Raw genomic sequence first — 20,755 nt, forward strand, 5'->3', positions numbered from 1 at the left:
ATAGCTCCATACGTCAGCTCCGGGTGTTCCATCCTGCCCACCCCTTCCTTCTCACAAAAGGCCCTCATTTCCCTGTTGATCTTCCTCCTGGTTCTGTCAATCGCCCCCGGCCTCACTGCCCCCCTCCAGCATCTCCTCGGAATGAACTCAGACCAGATAATGTGACACCCTGCCCACTGCCTCTTAATCTCCAATATATCCCTCCGCATTTGCTTTACCAGGGCCAAACCCTTACATTGCACCAGGTCGTTTTCACCCAGATGAACCACCAAAACATCCGGGCACACCCCTCCCCGAACAACATTATTTAAAACCGGCACCAACTCGTGCCAACGCATTCCCCCCTTTCCTCTCCAATGGCATTTAAACAACTGTTCATCTAATTCCAGGTTAAGGCTCCTGCATTTCTCCCATTCGGCCTTTTCTGCTCTTTTAACAAAAGAATGTCCCACCACATAAATGGACACCGCCGCCGCCGTAGGCCCTGCCACTGCACCTGAAAAGAGACACATGTAAGCAACCACTCCACACCTTCTTATTCCACCACTACCCCTCTCAACCTGACGTATGTCTTAAAACAATCCGATTTCCAGCGCCCCAACCGCTTTATGTCCTCCTTCCCCCAACCCCGGCGCGCCGCCTCCGTCGCCGCCCCTATGCGGAAAGAATGCGTCCCGAAGTCTTTTGGATCCTCACCCATAGACCGCAGGGCGTGCCGCACCGTCACACGTCCCGCCTCTCCCCTGTCAAAAACCTCCGCACCCGCCAGCGCTCCACCGGCCGCCAACCGCCTCCCCCACTCCACCGGACACACCGCCACCTTGGCCCCCGGACCCAGCACCACCCACGTGCCCCTCTCCCGCTGGTCGGTTTTGGAACGTCGGAGCCGCACAGCGACCTCCCTTCCCCGAAACTCCACGTCCCCCCACAGCAATCCCGCCTGCCCTTTCAAACCCACCAATTCTGATACCCGAAAGGCCCCGAAATACAACCACGACATCAAAGCAGAGAAACGCACCGCCTCCTCCTGATCTCTACACACCCCCGGCAACCGACTCAACAACCCCTCCAACATTGCCTCCGTAATGGGCTGCCTCTGCCGTATCCGGGCCCCCTTTTCTCTCTCCCAACCCTCCAGGAGACGCCCTCCCAATTCCCCCGCCGAGGGAGCATAGCCCCACCAAAGCTTGCCCATAAACGCCACACCCGCCAGCTTACCCGCAATGGTCACTCTCGCCAGACCTCTGTCCATCAACCCCAACATGAATTGCACCACCTGTTCCTCCCGTCGCCACTTGTCCCGCTGCCTTACCGCTCCAAAACGCAGAAACTCCAGCCAGGCCTGTTCGTAACTCTTCCATGTGGACACCGCCACGGACGACCTCACCAATCGAACGACCCGCGCTCTCCCACTAACCACATCTCCTCCGGCACCTCCGTCTTGACCGCCTCCGCCTCCGTGGCTAGCCCATGGAATATCTGACACTGTTGACGAGACAAAGCATCCGCAATGTCATTGTCCACTCCCGGCACATGCTGCGCCCGAAACAAGATATTGTTGTCCAGGCACCTCAACACAAACACGCGCATCAGCTTCAGCACCTGAGGTTCCCGCGCAGACTGCCGATTCACCACCTGTACCACCGACATATTGTCCACCTTGAACAACACGCGCCTGTGCGCCAACTCACGCGCCCACACAGTCACAGCCACCACCAGCGGGAACAACTCCAAGAAAGCAATGCTTCTCCCCCCCGCCTGCCACTGCTCCGGCCACTGCTCCGCGCACCACCGGCCCGCCCAGTAGAGTCCAAAACCGCCGACTCCCGCCGCATCCGATGACATGGTCACGTCCCACTCCCACTCCTCCGGCGGCGCCATGGGAACACCGTTGAATCTCTCCAAGAAAGCCAACCACATGCACAAATCTTCTCTCGCGCCCGCCGGCAACCGAACGTGGTGATGAGGCATTGACAGCCCAGACAAAGCCAATCCCAACCGTCGACAAAAAGTCCGCCCTGCCCGCACCACTCGGCACGCGAAATTCAAGTGCCCCAGCAACACCTGTACCTCTCGCACCAACACCTTCCTTTTTGCCAACATGTCCCTCACCAGAACCACCATCGCCGACCTCTTGTCCTCCGGCAGGCGTGCTTCCATGGCCGCTGAGTCGAGCTCTATCCCGAGGAACGACAGCACCGTGCTGGGCCCTTGTGTCTTCTCTGGCTCCAAAGGCACCCCCAAGTAATTCATTAGGTCCATAAAACTACTCAGCTGTTGCTGGCAGTCCGTTGAACCGGGGCTACCTACCAGGAAGAAGTCGTCCAGATAATGCGTAATCGCCTCAGAGCCTGTGCGCCAGGAAAAGGCCCACTGCAAGAAAGAACTGAATCGCTCAAACAAGGCACATGACACGGAGCACCCCATCGGAAGCGCTCTGTCAACAAAAATCAACCCGTCCAGCTGTATTCCCAGCAACTGATGATCCTCCGGGTGAACCGGCAGCAACCTGAATGCCGATTTTACATCGCATTTTGCCATGAGCGCCCCTCGACCCGCCGTCGTCACCAATTTTCTCGCAACGTCCACGGACGAGTAGGACACCGACGCCAAGTCCGCCGATATAAAATCGTTCACCGACGTGCCCTCCGGCCACGAGAGATGTTGAATCAAGCGAAATTGACCCTGCTCTTTCTTCGGGACCACACCAATGGGTGAAATGATCAGATCCTCCAAAGGTGCCACCGCAAAAGGTCCCACCATCCTCCCCTCTCTCACTTCTTTGAAAAGCTTCTCCCGGACGATGCCCTTGTGTGCGTTCACAGACTTCAGGTTCTCCGCCCAACGAGCAATCCGCGGACCCTCGTACCCGAACCGGAAACCCTCCCTGAAACCCCGACGCAGCACCGACGCATCATCCGCCCGCGGATAAACCTCCAAGAGAGGTTCCAACCGATCCAGCCTAACCGGAGTACGAGCCTTTTCCCAAGGTACTCGCACCCCCCCTACCCCCCCCTCTACCCCTACCGGGCCCGGGAGCCGGGAATTGACCCTGTGAGGGGCCTCCCCAAAGTCCCCAGCAACGCGATTCTGGATGTCGTTTTCCACAAGAGGAGCACTCGTGCCTAAATTTGCACGTCTGCCGGAGACAGGAACCCCTGTTAAAATCCCAGCAGGACCCCCACTCTGGACGCTCCCGGCACCCCCCGGACCCACCCCCCCACGGGTGGGGCGAGCCGAAAAGGGGGTGGAAGCCAGTGGCAAACCACTGGCCGTGTAAATAGTGCGGCCAAATTTCGCCCCACTCATCGTTTGCTGATAAAGGTCCGCATCCAACTCCCCCCACTTAGCCTCCGGATCCGACGCCATACGCGCCCTAAACTCCTCGTCGTAATGCGACCACGCATTGCCACCGTAAGTCACTTGCGCCCTCCGCACTACGTCCATGTACTTGAACAGCGCGACTGCCCTGTCTGGGTACTTCTCGGAGTATACGCTCGCATAGATTAAGAACGCCGCTGACCAGTTTTCAATAGTAACCGGCACCCTCGGCCGCCGTGCCAATTCCTGTTCCTCTTCCTTCGACCCCTCCTTGGCCATCAACTCACGGTGAAGCAACCTAAAGATCTCGACATACTACCCCTTCCATATTTTCTCCCTGGTCGCCAATGACAAATGAGCCCCCAACGGCTTCGCCACTCCCATGTACGGCAATTTTTTAACCGGAACGTCGCAGCTCTCTTTCGCCCCGGAACTCGACGCAGCCGCCCCACCTAACGCCCCATCCGTCCCAGCGGTCCCCACCGCCGCGCTCGCAACCGGACCCTCACCGCTCCCCTTCGCTCCGACACTCGCCGCCACTAACTCACTAGAGGACCCGCTCGCCCCCGCACTCCCCGCCGACCCACAAACCGCCTCAGTACACACACCGGCATCCATCACATACCTACCTTTTACCAGTCTCACTGTATCCCCACCCTCCGCATCCGTCCCAACCGACACGTGGTGTCCTCCAACACCACAACCTCCCGCCTTGCCTCCTTGAGGCGTGCCCAAGCCACTCCCCGACCCCGTACTGGTCTTACCTGGCGTCAAGGCTGGCGTCCTCACCGGATCCCGCCGCCTAACCAGATCCTCAGGGGCGGCCGTCACTCGCGGCACCACTTGCCGGGGGCATTCCTGCAAAACACTGGCAACAACATTACAAACCTCCCCGGCCTCCCGCAACTCCCCTTCTTCCTCCGACTCCAGCTCCGCACTCCCTGCCCCTTCTACCACAATCCTACCAGTAGATACCCTGCTCAACCCTGCTCTGGCCCTACACTCCGTCATCAAGGCCCCTAGGTCCACACTCACTCTCCGTCTACCCTCATGTTGGTAAGAAGAAACCGCTGCCTCGTTGCTCCATCCCCGTCCCCCGGCGGCCGGATCGACCCATCGGGAGGGGGGCGCTGGAGAGCTGCTTTCCGTCCATCTTCTTTCGGACCACCCCAGGTCCCTCGTTGGAGCGCTACCGCCCGTACTAGGCAGAGCCGGCCCATCCACTCGGCGGGGTGGAGCCGCATGCTGCTCACCCGAGCCCCTCCCCCACTGCTCCTGCCAAGAGAAAAACGGGGAAGTCCAGCAAGCCGGGGCAAAACCATCTCCACTACCTCCCCAACCGCCTCTCCCCCCGCTGCAGAATGTCCTCCCCGCCACGCCGGGCGACCCCCCCACCCACTTTCCCCCCACCCCCAGCTTCCTACCCCGCCCTGACCGCCCCACGCGCCCCCCCCATACCCCCCCACCCACCCCAACCACGCAACTCCCCCCCGCTGCTCCCCCCGCGCCCTCAAAACTGCACTCACCCCCGCTGGGTCCCCCAAAAAACCGCCCCCCACCTTCCTCCGCCCCCACCCCCCGGCGCATACCCCAACCCCCCACCTGCACCCTTCTGCCCCCCTGCGCACCCCCACCCCCCAGCACCCCCCGCCCCCCACCCCGCAGTGAACTCCTACCGCCGTTCGGGTTGACCTGTTCCTCCTCAGAATCCTCCACCTCCCGCCCACTCACACCCCCCACCCCCTCCTCCTCCTCCCCTTCCGTCTCCTCAATTAACAGTGGGGACACCCCTCCATCCCCTCCAAAACTTCCCTGCACTGTTCCCCCTTGTGCCCCCTCCAACAGCCCCTCGCCCCCTTCCCCCTCTAATCCCCCCCTACCTCAACCACAGTCTGCCCCAGCCCCCCGGCCCCTCCCCCTTCGTGCCCCTCCTCTACCTCTGGGCTCGCCTCCTCTGTGATCACCCCCGCTCCTCCTGGGCCATCCACCCCCACCCCCCCGACATGCCCATCCTCCCCCAGCCCCACGACATCCCCCACAAACACCAGGGGCGCCTTCCTACCCGGCCCGCGCTTCTTCCCCGGAGCCTTCCTGCGCTTCGGCGCACCAGCCGCCTGTGGGCCGCCACCGCGCGCCGCCCTCTTCACAGCTCCCGCCCCCTCCCCCCTTCGCGCACGCGACCTCGGCGGGTCACAGGCAGCCACAGCCGCCGCGGCGCCATCCGCAGCGCGCCGCGGTGGCCTTACCACCACTCCGCTACATAACAGGTCGGTCCTGCCTGCCTCCTCAAGTAGGCGCAGCGCTTCTTGGACCCGAGGATCAGCAAACGCCTCCGCCGCCATTCCAGGTACGTCGCGTTAACCGCCGCCTCCTCGCACCACAGCCCGACCTTCGCCTGTAATCTTCCTGCAAACCGCCCGCACCGCTCTAAACACCACCGCTGTCCTGGAAAGCCTATCACCAAACGATCGCCGTCTACACTAGCCCAAATAAGCACTAACACTAGAAATACACAAAAAACCCCTTCACCGCCCCGGCTGCTGGGTCACTGTCCCATCAAAATGGTGACCAGTGACCCAAAATGGCCGGTTATATCCCCACCCAGCCCAAAAGAAGCCCAAAACCGCCTACCAGCCCAACTAACCAGTCCCTTCCTGTGTCCTCCTATAAGGCTTCCCCTCCCCTTCCTCCCGGAGCCCCAAAATCCCCGGGGGGGCGAGCCTCCCTCCGGTCGGCCACCCCCTGCAAAGCCCCATTGGCCTCAGTCTGGATGCTGCCATTGTTCCTTAGCACCCCGCCGCTGCAGCGCCATTTGTCACACGCTGTGCGGCGGGTGATGGGTGTTGGTCGGTCTCCGGGCCGCCGCTTCTTTTCCTTCCCTGCGCCGGGGCTGAGTTAGCCGGTCTATGCAGGGGGGGGCTTGGTGCTTTCTTTACCGGCTGTGAGCCGGGCGCTGGATTTCTCGCTTCTTCGCCCCCCCCGCCGCCTTCACAGCACACGCGGCGCGGGAAGAAGTTAGCGCTTGACGGGTGGGCTCCGTTTAACTTCAGTTGATTGCGGGTGAGCTCCGCTTAACCTATTTGGCGCCTGGCAGCTCCCCTTACGCTGCAGGCGCAATCCGCTGAAGTTTTTCACCCCGCCGCCGCACTTCACACGCGCGGTGGGGGACGCAGCAGGCAGGCCGCGGGTGGGCTCCGCGAGCTTTGTCTTTGTCTTGATTGCGGGGGCCAGTAGTTAAAACGCCGCTCACGCCTTAGGGGGCACAGTCAGTGTTTTTAGCGGGTGAGCTCAGCTTTGTATAGTCCTGGGCGGCGCTAGCAGGCGGCCGCCAGTATCGCTGTTGTGATCATCGCGGGTGGGCTCCGCTTTTGGTGCTTTACAGTCTGGGCTCACCTTCGGCCGACGGGCCTGTTCTTCCGCGGGTGGGCACCGCGATGGCTCCGCTTGTCTTTCCAGGGCACCGCCACGGCAGGCTGGGCCACGGCAGGCTAGAGAGGTGCGGGGTGAGCTCCCGGTCACCTCCTCCTTCTTCTCCAGGCCTGGGGCTCGACACACGCCCCACGGGCCTCTCGGCGGCCAGCTCGTTTCTTTGCAGGGGGTGCTCTCAAGCGAGCAGCATTCTCTTCCCCTTTTCCTCGATGATTTTGAGAGCTGTGGCACGCGTGGACACAGCTACCCTCGTCGCCATTGTAAAGGGCGGGCCCTAGGCCCTCATGCTGGAAATGACTCAGACGCAGGACACACTGCTTGCTCGGTGCAACTGGCCCAGAGCACGTGCGCTCGGCCTCTTTTATTGGTACTGTGTCACATGACCAGTGACATCAGTGGTGGGTGGGTGTTAAGTGTAAATACACAGTTAGCACTAGAATGCTAACAGATTCTAGGGCACTACAGATAGCTATAGAAAAGTCCTCAGGAAGTGAAGTCCCCTTTTCGATAGTCTGACAACTATCAGATTTAGATGTTTACTTATTGCCAAAGTTGTTGGCACAAGGTCCTGCAAGAGGAGTATTTGTTTCTTGAATAACTCAATGGGTTTTTCTTCCTTGCTTGACACAATAGGCAAACTTTTTGGCAGTAGGAAGTCGTTTTTTACCATAGTGCGTCTCGATCCGTTGTCAACTTGTTGTGTTTTGGATCATTGTTTTCAGTAGGGATTTACACGTGTCATCTAACTCCTATTTCAAACCCCTTTCCATTTAGAGCACAGAGCCTACAGTAGTACCTAGATCCCCCTTAGTCAGTGAATTATCATCTTTTTTTGCCTGCGATGTTTACAGAAAGCCGAAAAATTCAACAGAAATGTTTATTTGATTCACATTAGCGTTTAGTTATATCGTTTTTTTTCTGGCCCTTTGGTTTTGAAGACTGTGGAATCCACTAGTTGAAGTATAAAATGTCACTCTAAAGACCTTCTTGTGGGGGACTATTATATAATATTTTTTTTATTTAACGTTTCTAGTAGTTTCTTTGATGCCTCTCTCTGAGATACCTCGTCCTATCCCTTTATGAAATCTTTTCTGTGTATATCGAGAGGACGGGCTACCAGTATTCTGCTTCATTATAAAAAAACTAAATCAGCCTCTGTGGTTGTCTGCTTAGAAAGTTAATGAACAGATATGTAGCATTTGTTTATTGTTGGGGTTCTTAAAATCTTCGCTTATTTTAACGCCTCAACAGGGGGAGTAAGCACTGCATAAATTCAAATACAATACAATTTCACTTGTTTTGAAGTGACTAATCCCTTGTGCTCCAATTTTAGGTGTATGATATTTGTTATTTGGGGCCCATGGGCCAGCCCTCCAGTCCATGCAGAGATATGCCCCTCTTGTAGGAGTTATTTGGATAGCTATCAATGACCCTTTATAGTTATTTCTCCTCCCTTCACATCTCCCCCTACTAGCATTGCCTCAACGCGAGCCTATTCATTCTGTGGGAAGAGGATAGTGTGGGAAGGTTTCTGATTCCCACATTGTCTGGTTGTGTAGTTTGCAAACCAGGCTGCACTCTTTTCTCTACAATGGGACACAATATGGCAGACCTCATTGACCAGTCTGGTCTTTGGCCTCTACCTGTGGCTAATACTTGTCACATTCCCTCTTTGGCATCTGACTTGTATGCCTATTACTTCCTTGTGTGCGCCTCTTTATTGTCTCAATGGCTGCATGGGTATTACTGGTAAAGGGAAAAACCACAACAATGAGCCGTATAACTTAGATTCTGTGGAGAGCACACTGTAGCTTGAAAGGCTGTTAGTTTAAGTGTAAGTAACTTTTATTAGTGCGGCTCACTTATGTCGGATTTCAACATGTTGAGAGTGTGACTTTCATTGCCTGAAACCTATCATATGTGCGAATTTTGGAATGTTTGCCAGACAACATTTCTTGGCTTTCAAACTGAGCAGATTGTATGTCATTCTGCTTGCTCCTTTCTATTAAACTATGTCAGAAGTTACAGAATCCTAGTATAATATTGATTAATGACAGAGTTCCTGTTGGTATTGTGAGGAGTTGAATTAAGTGAGTATTAACATGGCCATGAGGGATGCGATGTATTGCTCAGTGTGTGTTGTCTTTTGACATGTGATTAGGAATGAAATCATATGTTTTGCTTGAGCTGTGCAGGGCGTTGTTGAAAGCAGATAGGGATGGAGGCCATTTGGGACTCATTCCTTCAGAAAGGGTGTAGCTAAGGAGACAAATAGTTCTGGGCTATGTTTGGATGCTATTAGGGAGATGGGTAGGTGGTCATATAATTGTTGCACGAGATATTCATAGCAGTTCCATGAGAAGTGTTTGTATAATTCCTAATATTCTTTTAATTTAGTTTTTTGAGGTTTGTGTGGCAGGACCGTTGTCAGTGGTGTATGATATTTGAATAAATCGTTATTCTTTCATCATGTGTGCAGGAAAGTAGGCGGAGAAGAGACCTTTCTTGATATTATTGTGCTGGAGAATGGATGGTTTTCTGATTCAGAGGTAGGGTAACAGTGGCATGAGATGGGGGCAATTGCTGACTTGTTTGGTGAAGTTGGCATAGTGTATGGCATGCCTGGTTATAGTTCTCATTTAACCAGATGAGCTGGGTTTATTTAATTTTTCTGGTTTGGCTTATTGAAAGCAATGCTGTGTGACTTGGATAGGATACGATGGCATATGTTTAAGTTTAAATGATTTGTATAGCACATAGTAATAGGCTTCCCAGTGCTAAATCCAGACTGAAAAGACTGAGAAAAAGTACAGCAATTTTTCAAGTGTTTCCTAAGATGGCTTCATTGGGGGAAGAATGCACATGCTAAGGGCATGAATTCCAGACCTTGTATGCCAAGTAGGGAAAAGAGGGTCCTCCTGGTCTAACTCTGTGTATCCTAGGTATGGAAGCAAGTTTACCGTTGGAAGAACTAAGGGGTCTAGTGGGAATATATGACTGGACCAGATGCCAGAGATAGATAAGTCTTGTGTTCTGAAGAGATCAACCGGTCTAGCAGACGGCTATAAGCCTAAAGCACTGACCAATCAGCAACCAATTAAGATGAACTAGTTGGGTGGACATAGTTGCCGCTTAGGAATGTGAAGTGAATGAGTAGAGGCATTCTGTCTGGTCTGTAATATTTTTAACAAGCTTTTAATAATACCCAGGTAAAGGATGTTTCCATAGTTAGTTGGGATATAATCACTATCTGAATTATTATTTTCTGAATAGAAAAGGGAAAGAGCTATACAACCTTTCTCAACATTATTAGTAGTCTAAAGCAGCATGCTGCAGCTTTTCAGAAGTGAGGTTTGAAAGATAGCGTCTCATTAAATCAAATCCCCAAATGTTTTATTACTGCCTTAGGCTATGGGAATGATATATGGTCGCAAGAGTCAAAAAGAGAGCGAGAATTAGGAACGGGGTTCGTCTGTTCCCCCTAATTGATACTCAAAAACAACGTGGATGGACCCACTGGTGAATTATAGCACAAGGACTTCTTCGACTGAAGATCTAGGGGTACCAGGAACAACCTCCAGAATTGCCTTCTTGATAAGGAACAACGGGGGTTCTATCGTCTGTCAACAAATTTAAATCGGTTGAATGATGATGGAGCCCAACTACTAATTTTCTGCATGCAGCCTAACATTAGAGACTTAGCGTCAATAGAATGTCACACATCCCGGTGACACCAGCTGCCTTGTAGAATCTGTTTACCAACCCCCCCCCGTTTTTAAATTACTATTTTAATTATAATTGAAAAATGGTCATAACCATGGTCATAATCATCCCTGTTGCCGCATCATTGATGGGAGAACATCTTATTTGCATACGTCTTCTCAATATTTCCTTAAATAGCTCTTGTAGAAATAATATTACATTACATTCTATTTCAAAACTTTAATCATATGGGGCAAGGTGACACCTGACAAACACACCATGCACTGTACCCAGCAAGTAATTTTTTTAATATAATGGATTTATATGTACTGGATTCTAAAATATATTTGCCATAACAGGTTCCATGATTGCACTATGTAAGACACCTCACTCCCCAAAGAGCAATAACTATGGTGGTCACAATGCGAGTACAGCCTGTCTTGCAATACGGGGAATTCTAGAACATAATAAAATGATGGTCATCCGTTATGCAGGCATCGGAATACCCACTTCCGGTTTACTCTATGCCTCTGCGCTCTAGTGCCTGAGGAAACAAAACACGCGTCCCACGTCATATGCCAACGCAATGATAGGTCACGCCTAACAATGCCACCATGCCCATAGCCCTCTGACAGGGAACTCAGCTTTTAAAATGAGATGTCTCCGCCATCATCGAGATCCAGAGAAATCCGCAGCAGGTTTGAAGGGCGGGAGGCAAGCCTTTTTTTCCCCAGAGTTTCATATAGCGCAAACTTGACCCGAATCGGGTATTAGAGCGCTTCACATAGCACCAGTTATGCTACATGAGGACACACATTCATTTTTGTTAGGCACGGGGAGATTAAGTGATTTGCCCAGAATCACAGGATGTTTAGCGTCATTACCGAGACTCGAACCAAAAACTGACCCTGATTCTAGGGCCATGCACTCAAAATACCACCGAGCAAGATCAACACTGAGTGCTTAATGTTCTCTTTAACAATACTTTTTGGTTTCTCTACAGTTTTGCCTATAGTCTTTACCTTGTTTGCCCTATCCCAAAAAACGAATTCCAACACAGTAATATCTGCACTCAATACCGAGTTCCTCATGGTCTTTCTCTAATGCTACTATTTGTTTTTCCTATAGTGTTTGACTTCATGCACCACTTCTCCGGGATCTATAAAAGCTACAACAAACACGTAGATTGTGTAAATAAGTCTTCTCTTTGCGTTGTGACATTAAGGTAGTTTTGTAAGCTTTTAATGTGGCATGAATGAGAAAATACTCTCGCAACAATACCTTTAGTAAATTAAAGGACATACGTATAGTCCACCATAACTAGGCAACAAAAATCAAGCAGTATTCATTACACCACATAGATATATGACTATTCAAGCTATTCTAGCACCCAACGATATGAGACATGCATGCTTGCACCAAATCACTATGCATGAGTTTGCATACACCATTTGTATATTTACATGTCTTCTTTTATGATTGATAACACATACGAACGTATGACAGTAGGAGTGCCTATGATAAGACATATGCTCCACAAGTAAATAGTATAATGAACACAAATGCAACATTTTTATCCTTCTCTTTATATGTTGTGTGAGTCCTTTATTTTGTTTTTCTTGTCTTACAGGTTTTAAACCAGACGGTGGATCCGTAAGTACTGTCACACCACTGCATGCACTGCACACAAACGCGTGTGCTGATAAATGCACACATGTGGCTCAGTTTTGCCACAGCACTTTTTTCCCACAGTTTTTGGTCCTGAAGAAAGCCTCCAAACTATTTTCTGAAGCTGAAACATGTCGACCAGCACTTGATGGATAACAAAGACCAATTGCTAGTCTTCAGTTTATCCCACTGTTTTCTTTTAATCCTGTCCTGGTCTGCTGGGATTAAAAAACAATTATCAGCAAGGAGCCCCAGAGGCATTTTTAACTTCGCCACTTTTTGAGCACCATCCACAAAAAACTAAAACCCGATCCTCTGTAATTCAGGCATCGAAGCACAGCTGGACTGCATTCATATGCACAGCTGGGAACCCGATGATGAAGCATGCCACCAACTAAGTAGTTGTGACACGACTACAGCAATGCGTGACTTTAGCGCAGACAGATACATCAGGATTCCTGTCGTATCTTTCATTACTTGCATCATGGAGAGATGTCCAGTGAATACAGCGCACCCATGCTGTCGCAAGAAGGGCGTAGTGAGAAGTGTTGAAACGCTGTCTTTTTGCAGCGCTGCAACACTTTTCATGGCTTCATCGCTAACAGAAGTGGCGATCTTTACAAAGGACGTTTTTGCCTAAAAACTGTCTTTAACGGCTGTTAGTGACAGCTTGGTAATACTGCAATAAAAATATTGGCACATTAGCGGCACAAAAGTAATGCTAACGCAGTGATAAGTCCTTGTTAATATGCCCCTGAGTGGCCAAAATCATGCACTGTAGACTATAGCATATTGCAAAATTGTGAATCATTGACTTAAACCAATGTCTGTTGACATTAGGCAAAAAGGGCCTACTGCAAGTGGACCCGGATAGTATTATAGTTAAACGGACCATAACGTATTCAGTCCAGATAAGGGACATTATTAGACATAATTCAATCTCAAGAACTTTGGAAATACAGGATCTAAGGTGTGCCATGCCATCGGTATAGGAGCCTTGATTAGCTGCCTTAGTTGAATGGCAGCTGGGTCATGAACGTGGTTAGCGTCCAGAGGGCAGTATGGTATGTCAAGATGTAGATTCAGATCACCAAATAAATTTGGCCAATTGGAGAGTTTGACCTCCAAACATTTATAATTATAAATGTTGCTGCAGGTTTGGGAGGACAATAAATTTAAGTGCCTGATAGTGCAAAAGTTCCATAGAGCTTCAAGGAAAGAATATGCTGTCACAGCCCGTAACAGATATGTTTGTGATATTACAGTTACAAATAGATTTTTATATAATGGCAATACCACCCCAGTTTTCCGTTATAATCCTTCCTTACTGTACAATAGCCCTGAGAAATTGCTAACAGATATCACATCAGTGGTTATGTGAAGCCTGGTTTGTTAGAAACAGTGTTTCAGGTTGCTGCTCTTCAATGAAATGCAAGATATCTAAATTAGACTTAGGTATTGATCCAAAATTGAGAGAAAAGTGACAAATGTTATTATGACAAGTGCTTCCTGGAAGTGGGTCAGGAACAAGAGCATATGAGCAATGTTGACAACTATGGGGCCGATTATGATGTCGGAAATCCTCCACCCGACATCTACTCCGAATTGGGACCGATCGACTTGCGGTTGGAGGTTCCGACTGCCCGATTACGATGCAACCGAACACTGTTTATTTTGATTCCCATTGTTTCCTATGGGAGCAAGTGTTACGCCCGAGAACCAGCTGTAACACAGGCTCCTAGGGAGAAATGGAGTGTTTGTGTAAAACCCTGCACCCAGCCGCAGTCACCCCATGGTGCATGTCACACTGTTAAGGGTTTTACAGGGGGGTCCCTTAGGTACCCCGTAGGCTGTAAACCGAAGGCTGCAGGGCTAGGGGTCCCTGCCAGGGGCCCTCAAAGTCACTTTCGGACAGAGTTTCCATGTCAGCCAGGCCAACGCAGAGAGTCTGTTGAAAATCGACATTGTAATCCAGGGTCAGAAACGCTGTCCATAGGAGTGTACAATGCGTTTCCGACCGACAGGAATATTACAAGTTGGAACTAAGTCAGAAGGACAGGTCGGTTTATGTTCCAAACACGAATTTCATATTCGGTCGGTCAGAATGTAAACCGATTGAGTTGGTCAGAAGGGCTCCGACTCAGTCGAGGAGATTCCGACTTTCGGGGGGAAGCTTTTCAACCGACATCGCAATTGTCCCCTTTATGTGTTGATATGTGGTTTGAACTGAATTTGTAATCATACATAGGGGGTGGGATGCACATCCTATGTATGATTATTGAACTTTGCCTACTGGGGATAGCACCCGGCGGTTTGAAAACAGACTAAAATGGAGAACACAAAAGTATATTGCAGTCTAAGTCCACACGATGGCGTTGACACCCAGTTCATGTAATAGGCAGTGTTAAAAGTTCAATTTGATGGATGTTTAAGGATGTCATTATGAATCAGCGCACCGTTGTGAGAAAAAGATTCTGTGTTATTGCCAGTGATGCAACTATCAACTGATAATTGTTGATTTTCGTGTCTTGATTTTGTATGTGCATTTTTTAATCGCATTGTTTAAATTGCATTTTGGGTAATGTAGTTTTAGCATAATGATGTCAGTGGCGGGAAATATAGGAGGAGTTAAGTGAGTGGAAATCCGGTTAAGTAGATGTGGGGTAGAAGAGTGTATATTCGACCCTAGATACTGTAATGAGGCTGCATGACTCGCAGCGTTCATGACAGGTACGAGATATTGCAGGGATAGCGTATGAGAAATAGCCTTCTCTGAGATACGGGCAGGAGGGATTATGAAGGAGGGTAAATGATTGGGGTTAATAATGTTAACAGCTAGTTTGGCAGTTATGGTGGGGCTGTGAATGTGTTTGAAAAACAGATGGAGTAAGAAGAAAAAGGGAGTGACCAGGTTATTTCATTAACGCTTGGGTAGAACTGTAGCGGTATTGCGGGGAAGTTTTGGTTAACTACGAGGGAGAAACAACCAGTAATAAATGATAAGATATGTGTAAGATAACCGGAAAGTAAAATAATGACATGTACTTTTGACATATTACCGAAATGTGGAACTAAGAAAATAATGCGAGGATGCAATATGACAACAGGATTCAATTAATATATTTGGCGATGTATTGCAATTATATTGCGTACTGATTCTTGGTTTTATTGTTATTTTTTAGTGACCCCTGATGAAGGGCACAATTTGCCCAAAATGCATTGGGTTTTATTTCATTTCAATAAACGCTGCCTTTTTATGAAAAGCGCTTCTGTCAAGTTTATACATCGAGGACTGGATGGGCACATGTTGAACAGGAGAAACCTGGAAAAATTGTGCACACTCCCATGTGTGGACTGAAATTATAAAAAAGAATGTGAAGATGGTGCAAAACAGGATTAGCTTTCAAGAACTTGATGAATACGGAGTACAATGCGCCAAATGGCACTACATTGCTGTGCAGTGGCTGGGGGGAAGATCTCCCTGTGAATTGCAGTTTTGAACTGAATTTGTGCCAGGACACATGTGTAGTGGGGATTTATGGCATAACAGCAGCTGAAAAGTCAAAACATAAGGTGAACAGGGAAATTCAGAGATTTAGTGCCAGCAAAACGATATGAGTAATTCAACATAGTAGCATAGGATGAATTTCATTTGTTTATGCTGAGTTTGGTACACCTATCCATTCTAAGAAATTAACATTCTTTGTTAGATATGAGGAAATTTGTAGGCAAGAAATTAGCCAGTTTAGCTATGAAGTTATGTACTTGAAGGCTGATTACAATGTCTGGCTGTTGAAGAGACAGTCTGACATATATTTATGATTTGGGGGTTACGATGATGCAGTAACAGCTGTATGTAAAACACTTCCACGGTGCCCGAGGACACCTAATCAGGGTGTTGCATGTTGGCTAAAATCACAGGGCTGAGGACCAAGCTGGAAGAGTTGGGGTTTCAACAGGCAGAAGCTTGCACATGTAGATCATGAAAGGCAATGTCTGGGCGTGCACACAGTTGTCATTAACTTAACATTTTAGATTCACTCACAGCATTCATATTTGTCTAAGATATGGCCTTAGAAGTGGATGAACTATATATAAGTGGGGCTTTCACATTTATCCTAAGGCAGCAGAGGGAGGGGCATAGAAGACCAGAGTCAATCTCCATTCTCATTTTCTATGTTGGAAGGGCGTCCAGAATTCAAGGAAAGTAAAATGTAAATGTCTTAGCATTTTTGGGACCGTGCATTTTGTCTCCGTTTTCAGTCTCAATTTTGTACAGACTGCTAATGGATTTGCAAAACAAACCGAGTACCAGTAACGTCACTTCCAGCATGATCCTCTAGTTTCCAGCCAACTAGTAATGTGGTCCTTTGTCATTTATATTAGCATTTTTGTGACATGAAAAATAGGAATACATTTGCACCAAGAATGAAGTCACCACCACTCTTTGTTGTGCCACAACAAAACTTTTCTCGGAAAACAATTGCACTCACAGAAACACTTTTATGAACAATATCGTCATCAGAGATAATCATAAGAATCATGATGCTGTTAAAGAGGTCTATGAGGAGAATCCACCTACCATAAGGTTTGTAAGAAAGGCAACATAATCAGAAAGATATTTTGGTATTATAATGCCTGAAAATGGGTATAATTTCCAAGTGTATGCTCTTATATTGTGAGGTTTTTTTGTGGCAACACCCTACTTTCCACAGGTTATGAAATTGTAGACGGAGTGGTAAAATATCTTAGAAATGTATTACAAAAGTCTCACTATTATGTTGAAGGGTGGTTGGAGTCCCTGAGACCCTATGCATGGATTGCATTTCACTGCATCACCCTCTCCCCCTTGTAGGGCATCGATCTACATTATTCTCCCTGCGAACCTCTGCTAACTGACAGCGCCATTGGAGTCCCCTCGAGTCACTTTCCTAGAACGTGCCAACAGGAGGTTATTTAACTGAAGCCCCTTGAACTCCACATTGACAGGGATTGTTATTAAACATGGGCGAATTTATCTGATCAGGCCCGTGGACAAAGGCATTTTAGTAAGAATTTAAGAGAAATATTCTTACTGATCGCAGGTATGCTAAAAGTCCGCTGCTCTTCACTTGAAGCAGATTGCCCACCAGAGGGAGCGGTGTCGGCCCCGGTGGGAGATTCCCCCTCAGAAACATCTTCCTCCAGGCATTGATGAAGAGGAGGCAGGAGATGAACACAGCCAAGGCAAGAGAGGCAGCAGCTCCGAACTCCATCGTGGAAAGGAAATAGTACCTCCTCTGCAGCTGGAAACAGAGCCTAATGTCTCAGTAAACGCTTTCACTGCATGTGCGGGTCACGTGATATTGTTTCGATTGCGTTCCAAAGGCTGAAGTGAAGTAAACATGTTCCAACTTATTTTATTTGGCCCACACAGTGGGCTCGAGTTCAAAGCGAACTTAAGTCGCTTGCCAGCTCCAGACGGTTTAACTGAGGCCAACACTTAACTGTTGTATAACACGCTCCTCGCTCTTCTAATACATACTGGTATTTCTAACATGCAAACAATTAATACGAATCTTTACCTTTTTAGAAAAATGTTTTCTGGGGTGTAAACAGTGATCATCAAACTAATTGTTACTTTCATATCTCTCATGTTCTTGTGTGTATTTTTATTTCCTTGTGGTGGTTTCTCTTTTTAATCAGTCATTTCTATCTGCTCTGCCTTTAGACTGACAGTACTTCCTCTTCTGTATTGCTTGCTTCATTTGAAGTATGGTCTTTTTAGGTCGAGCCTGGGCAGCGCCTGCGATGCTGGAAGCATGCAGTACTGGAGCATGGCTTTGAAGCCCCGCCCACTCTCCACCCATATTTTTAATTGGCTTGTGTCAATGTCCTTTGTAAATGCTGGCTTCTGTGTGGTTATTAGGCTTGTTAGTCCCTCATTGGTACCGCCTTGTCTGCATTTGTAACCTCCCATGTGGACTGGCCCTTTTACTTCTGTTGTGACACAGTATCTCTTATTTAGTTTGTAAGCACTATTTTCTTTAAATAGTTTTTCCTACTGCAGACACGATGTGCTTTCCTCGCCTGCCCGCTTTCACTTCCAAGCAGACCCAGACAATGGCGCCGCTTCTTTTAAGTGAAATAGGTCTCACATTTACAAGAGTTTGTGCTATTTCTATTGTAAATGACACTAGCTTAAACTCTTGTAGATGCGAGACCTATTGCATTGTAAATGCTTGTTTTTCAAACCAATCCACCCTTCTTCCTGTCACTTAATAAGAAAGATTTCGCTGTCTAGCTGAAATTGATAAGATAAAGAAAGTTCCATCAGAAGTGAAGTCGCTTTTGAGATAGTTTGAAAAGGGGGGCCGCTCGGCCCTCCCGCCCACATGGCGGTGCGGCGTCCCCCCTCCTCCGGCCTGTCGATGGTGGGGCGTGTCGCCTGGCGATGACGCGCGCAGAGCGCCCCACCACCGATAGGTTGAAGCCTCCCCCTTGACCCGGAAGCAGCTGGATCGCTTCCGGGGCATGGGGGCGGGTAGACCGGGGGGCGAGTCGGCGGGGCCGGCGACACCCCGGCGGGTCAGCAGTTTAAGAGGGCTGGGGAGCGAGCAGAGCGCCCTCTTTGCCCCTGACTCGCTCCCCGCCCCACACAACAGCCCTTTCGGCATGCGCAGGGAAGTGAGGTGCCAGGAAAGGGTAAGGGTTGGGGGATAAAAAGGGCGTATGTTGGGATTTCAACAAACGGTCCTGTACTAGGGCAGCGGGCACATGTAAGTTCAAACACGCCTGTGCCTTGTGTGGACATCCCTAACACCCCGAGACTTCCTGCAGATTTAAGGGTGGCAACCAGGGGGCCAGGGGGAGAAGGATACCTGAATAGACAGGAGTGGGGTTTAGTACCACAAACTCCCATTGATGTTATGACAATGATTCCTTGGCTGAACAGATACCCAGATCACACTGCGGCTAAATTACTTCAGGATGGATTTTCGCGGGGTTTTAGGATTCCTGCAGGTGGGTACACAGGCAAGAGTGAGTGTAGGAACCAACTGTCAGTGAAGCATAACCCAGGGGTAGTGGCTGCAAAAATTGAGAAAGAATTACGCCTGGGCATGATAGCAGGTCCCTATGATGAGGTGCCGGTGCACTACTTTGTTTGTTCCCCACTTGGTGTTGTCCCCAAAAAAGAGAAAGGCGAGTTTAGACTCATTCATAATCTCTCAGCTCCGAGGGGGGCATCCCTGAATGATGCTATAGATGAGAATGTCTGCAGTGTAAAATATGCCTCTTTTGACCAAGCGGTGGAGTTGCTTAGGGCCCCGGGTCCAGGGGCATTGATGGCCAAGTCTGACATAGAGTCGGCGTTTCGTCTTCTCCCAGTGCATCAGGGTGATCACCACCTTTTGGGTTTCAAGTTTGACGGGAAATATTACATGGACAAATGCATGCCTATGGGTTGTTCTATCTCTTGTGCCTATTTTGAGACCTTCAGTTCCTTCTTGGAATGGGTAATGAGGAAGGCTACCGGACATCAACAGGTCATGCACTACCTGGATGATTTTCTCTTCCTGGGCAAGGCTGGGTCTCAGGAGTGTGCGTTTGCACTGCAGGAATTTTGCGTGCTTATGCGGGCTCTTGGGGTCCCGCTGGCACCAGGAAAGACAGTGGGTCCAGCTACTTGCTTAGAGTTTCTGGGCATAGAGATAGACTCTGTGGAAGGTTGTTTACGACTCCCAAAGGAGAAGGTAAGAAAATTCAAGGCGGCATTACGCGCGTGCCTGTCCAGAGAGAAGGTCTCTTTACAACAACTCCAGGAAACAGTGGGCCAATTGAATTTCGCGTTGAGAGTGATACCAATGGCCCGCCCCTTTTCTCGCTCAATTGCGCGGGCAATAATTGGTCTGCGAGAAAAACACCACCGCACTAGACTGTCACTTGAGGTTTGCCAGGACATGCAAATATGGATGGCATTTCTGGATGGCTTCAATGGCAGGATTGTGTGGTCCGGCCCCCCCCACGACTTCAGCAGAGTTAGGTTTATGGACTGATGCTGCTGGAAGTGTGGGGTTTGGTGCCATCCTTGGAAACAAGTGGGTCACCCACAGGTGGCCAGAGGACTGGGTGTGCAGTGAATTGACAACAAACAGTGGCATCCTGGAGTTGTTCCCAATTTGGGTGGCATTGATGGTTTGGCCTGAGCAACTGCGCAACAAATCAGTGGTATTCTGGTCTGACAACATGGCGGTAGTAGAGTGTATTAATCAGCAAGCGGCACGCTGTAGGTTCATACTCCGCCTCTTGAAGGAGATTGTGTTGAGATGCTTGAAATTGAATGTAATATTCAGGGCAAAACATGTGCCAGGTGTCCTTAATAATGCAGCTGATGCACTCTCTCGCCAAAAAATGCAGGTATTCAGGGAGCATCTTCCGACAGCAGAACCTACACCGACACACTTCCCGTCAACAATCTGGCAGATTGGTGCCCCAAATTACAGGACCTCGTGGCTGCTAGCTTAGCCCCCAAGACAAGAACAGCCTATGAAGGGGCGTTTGGTTCATACTGTACTTTCCTAGGGCAAGACTGGGAATCCAAATGGGATATGGAGAATAGTTTTGCAGATTACCTGGGTAGATTGCACCAGGAGGG

General features: G+C 49.4%; 1 protein-coding gene across 1 annotated transcript in view; it reads right to left on the bottom strand.

The window, feature by feature from the left end:
* LOC144781946 (cytochrome P450 2G1-like) overlaps positions 1 to 17,392 on the bottom strand; it is a 552,942-nt gene extending 535,550 nt beyond the window's left edge. The window contains exon 1 of the mRNA XM_078661038.1: positions 17,196 to 17,392. Within this exon, the coding sequence (XP_078517164.1) occupies positions 17,196 to 17,375 (180 nt within the window). The 5' untranslated portion in view covers positions 17,376 to 17,392. The remainder of the gene's footprint in view (positions 1 to 17,195) is intronic.
* Positions 17,393 to 20,755: the final 3,363 nt, after the last annotated feature.

Source organism: Lissotriton helveticus, chromosome 9 (assembly GCF_964261635.1).
Source record: "Lissotriton helveticus chromosome 9, aLisHel1.1, whole genome shotgun sequence".
In the NCBI taxonomy this organism is placed as follows: domain Eukaryota; kingdom Metazoa; phylum Chordata; class Amphibia; order Caudata; family Salamandridae; genus Lissotriton; species Lissotriton helveticus.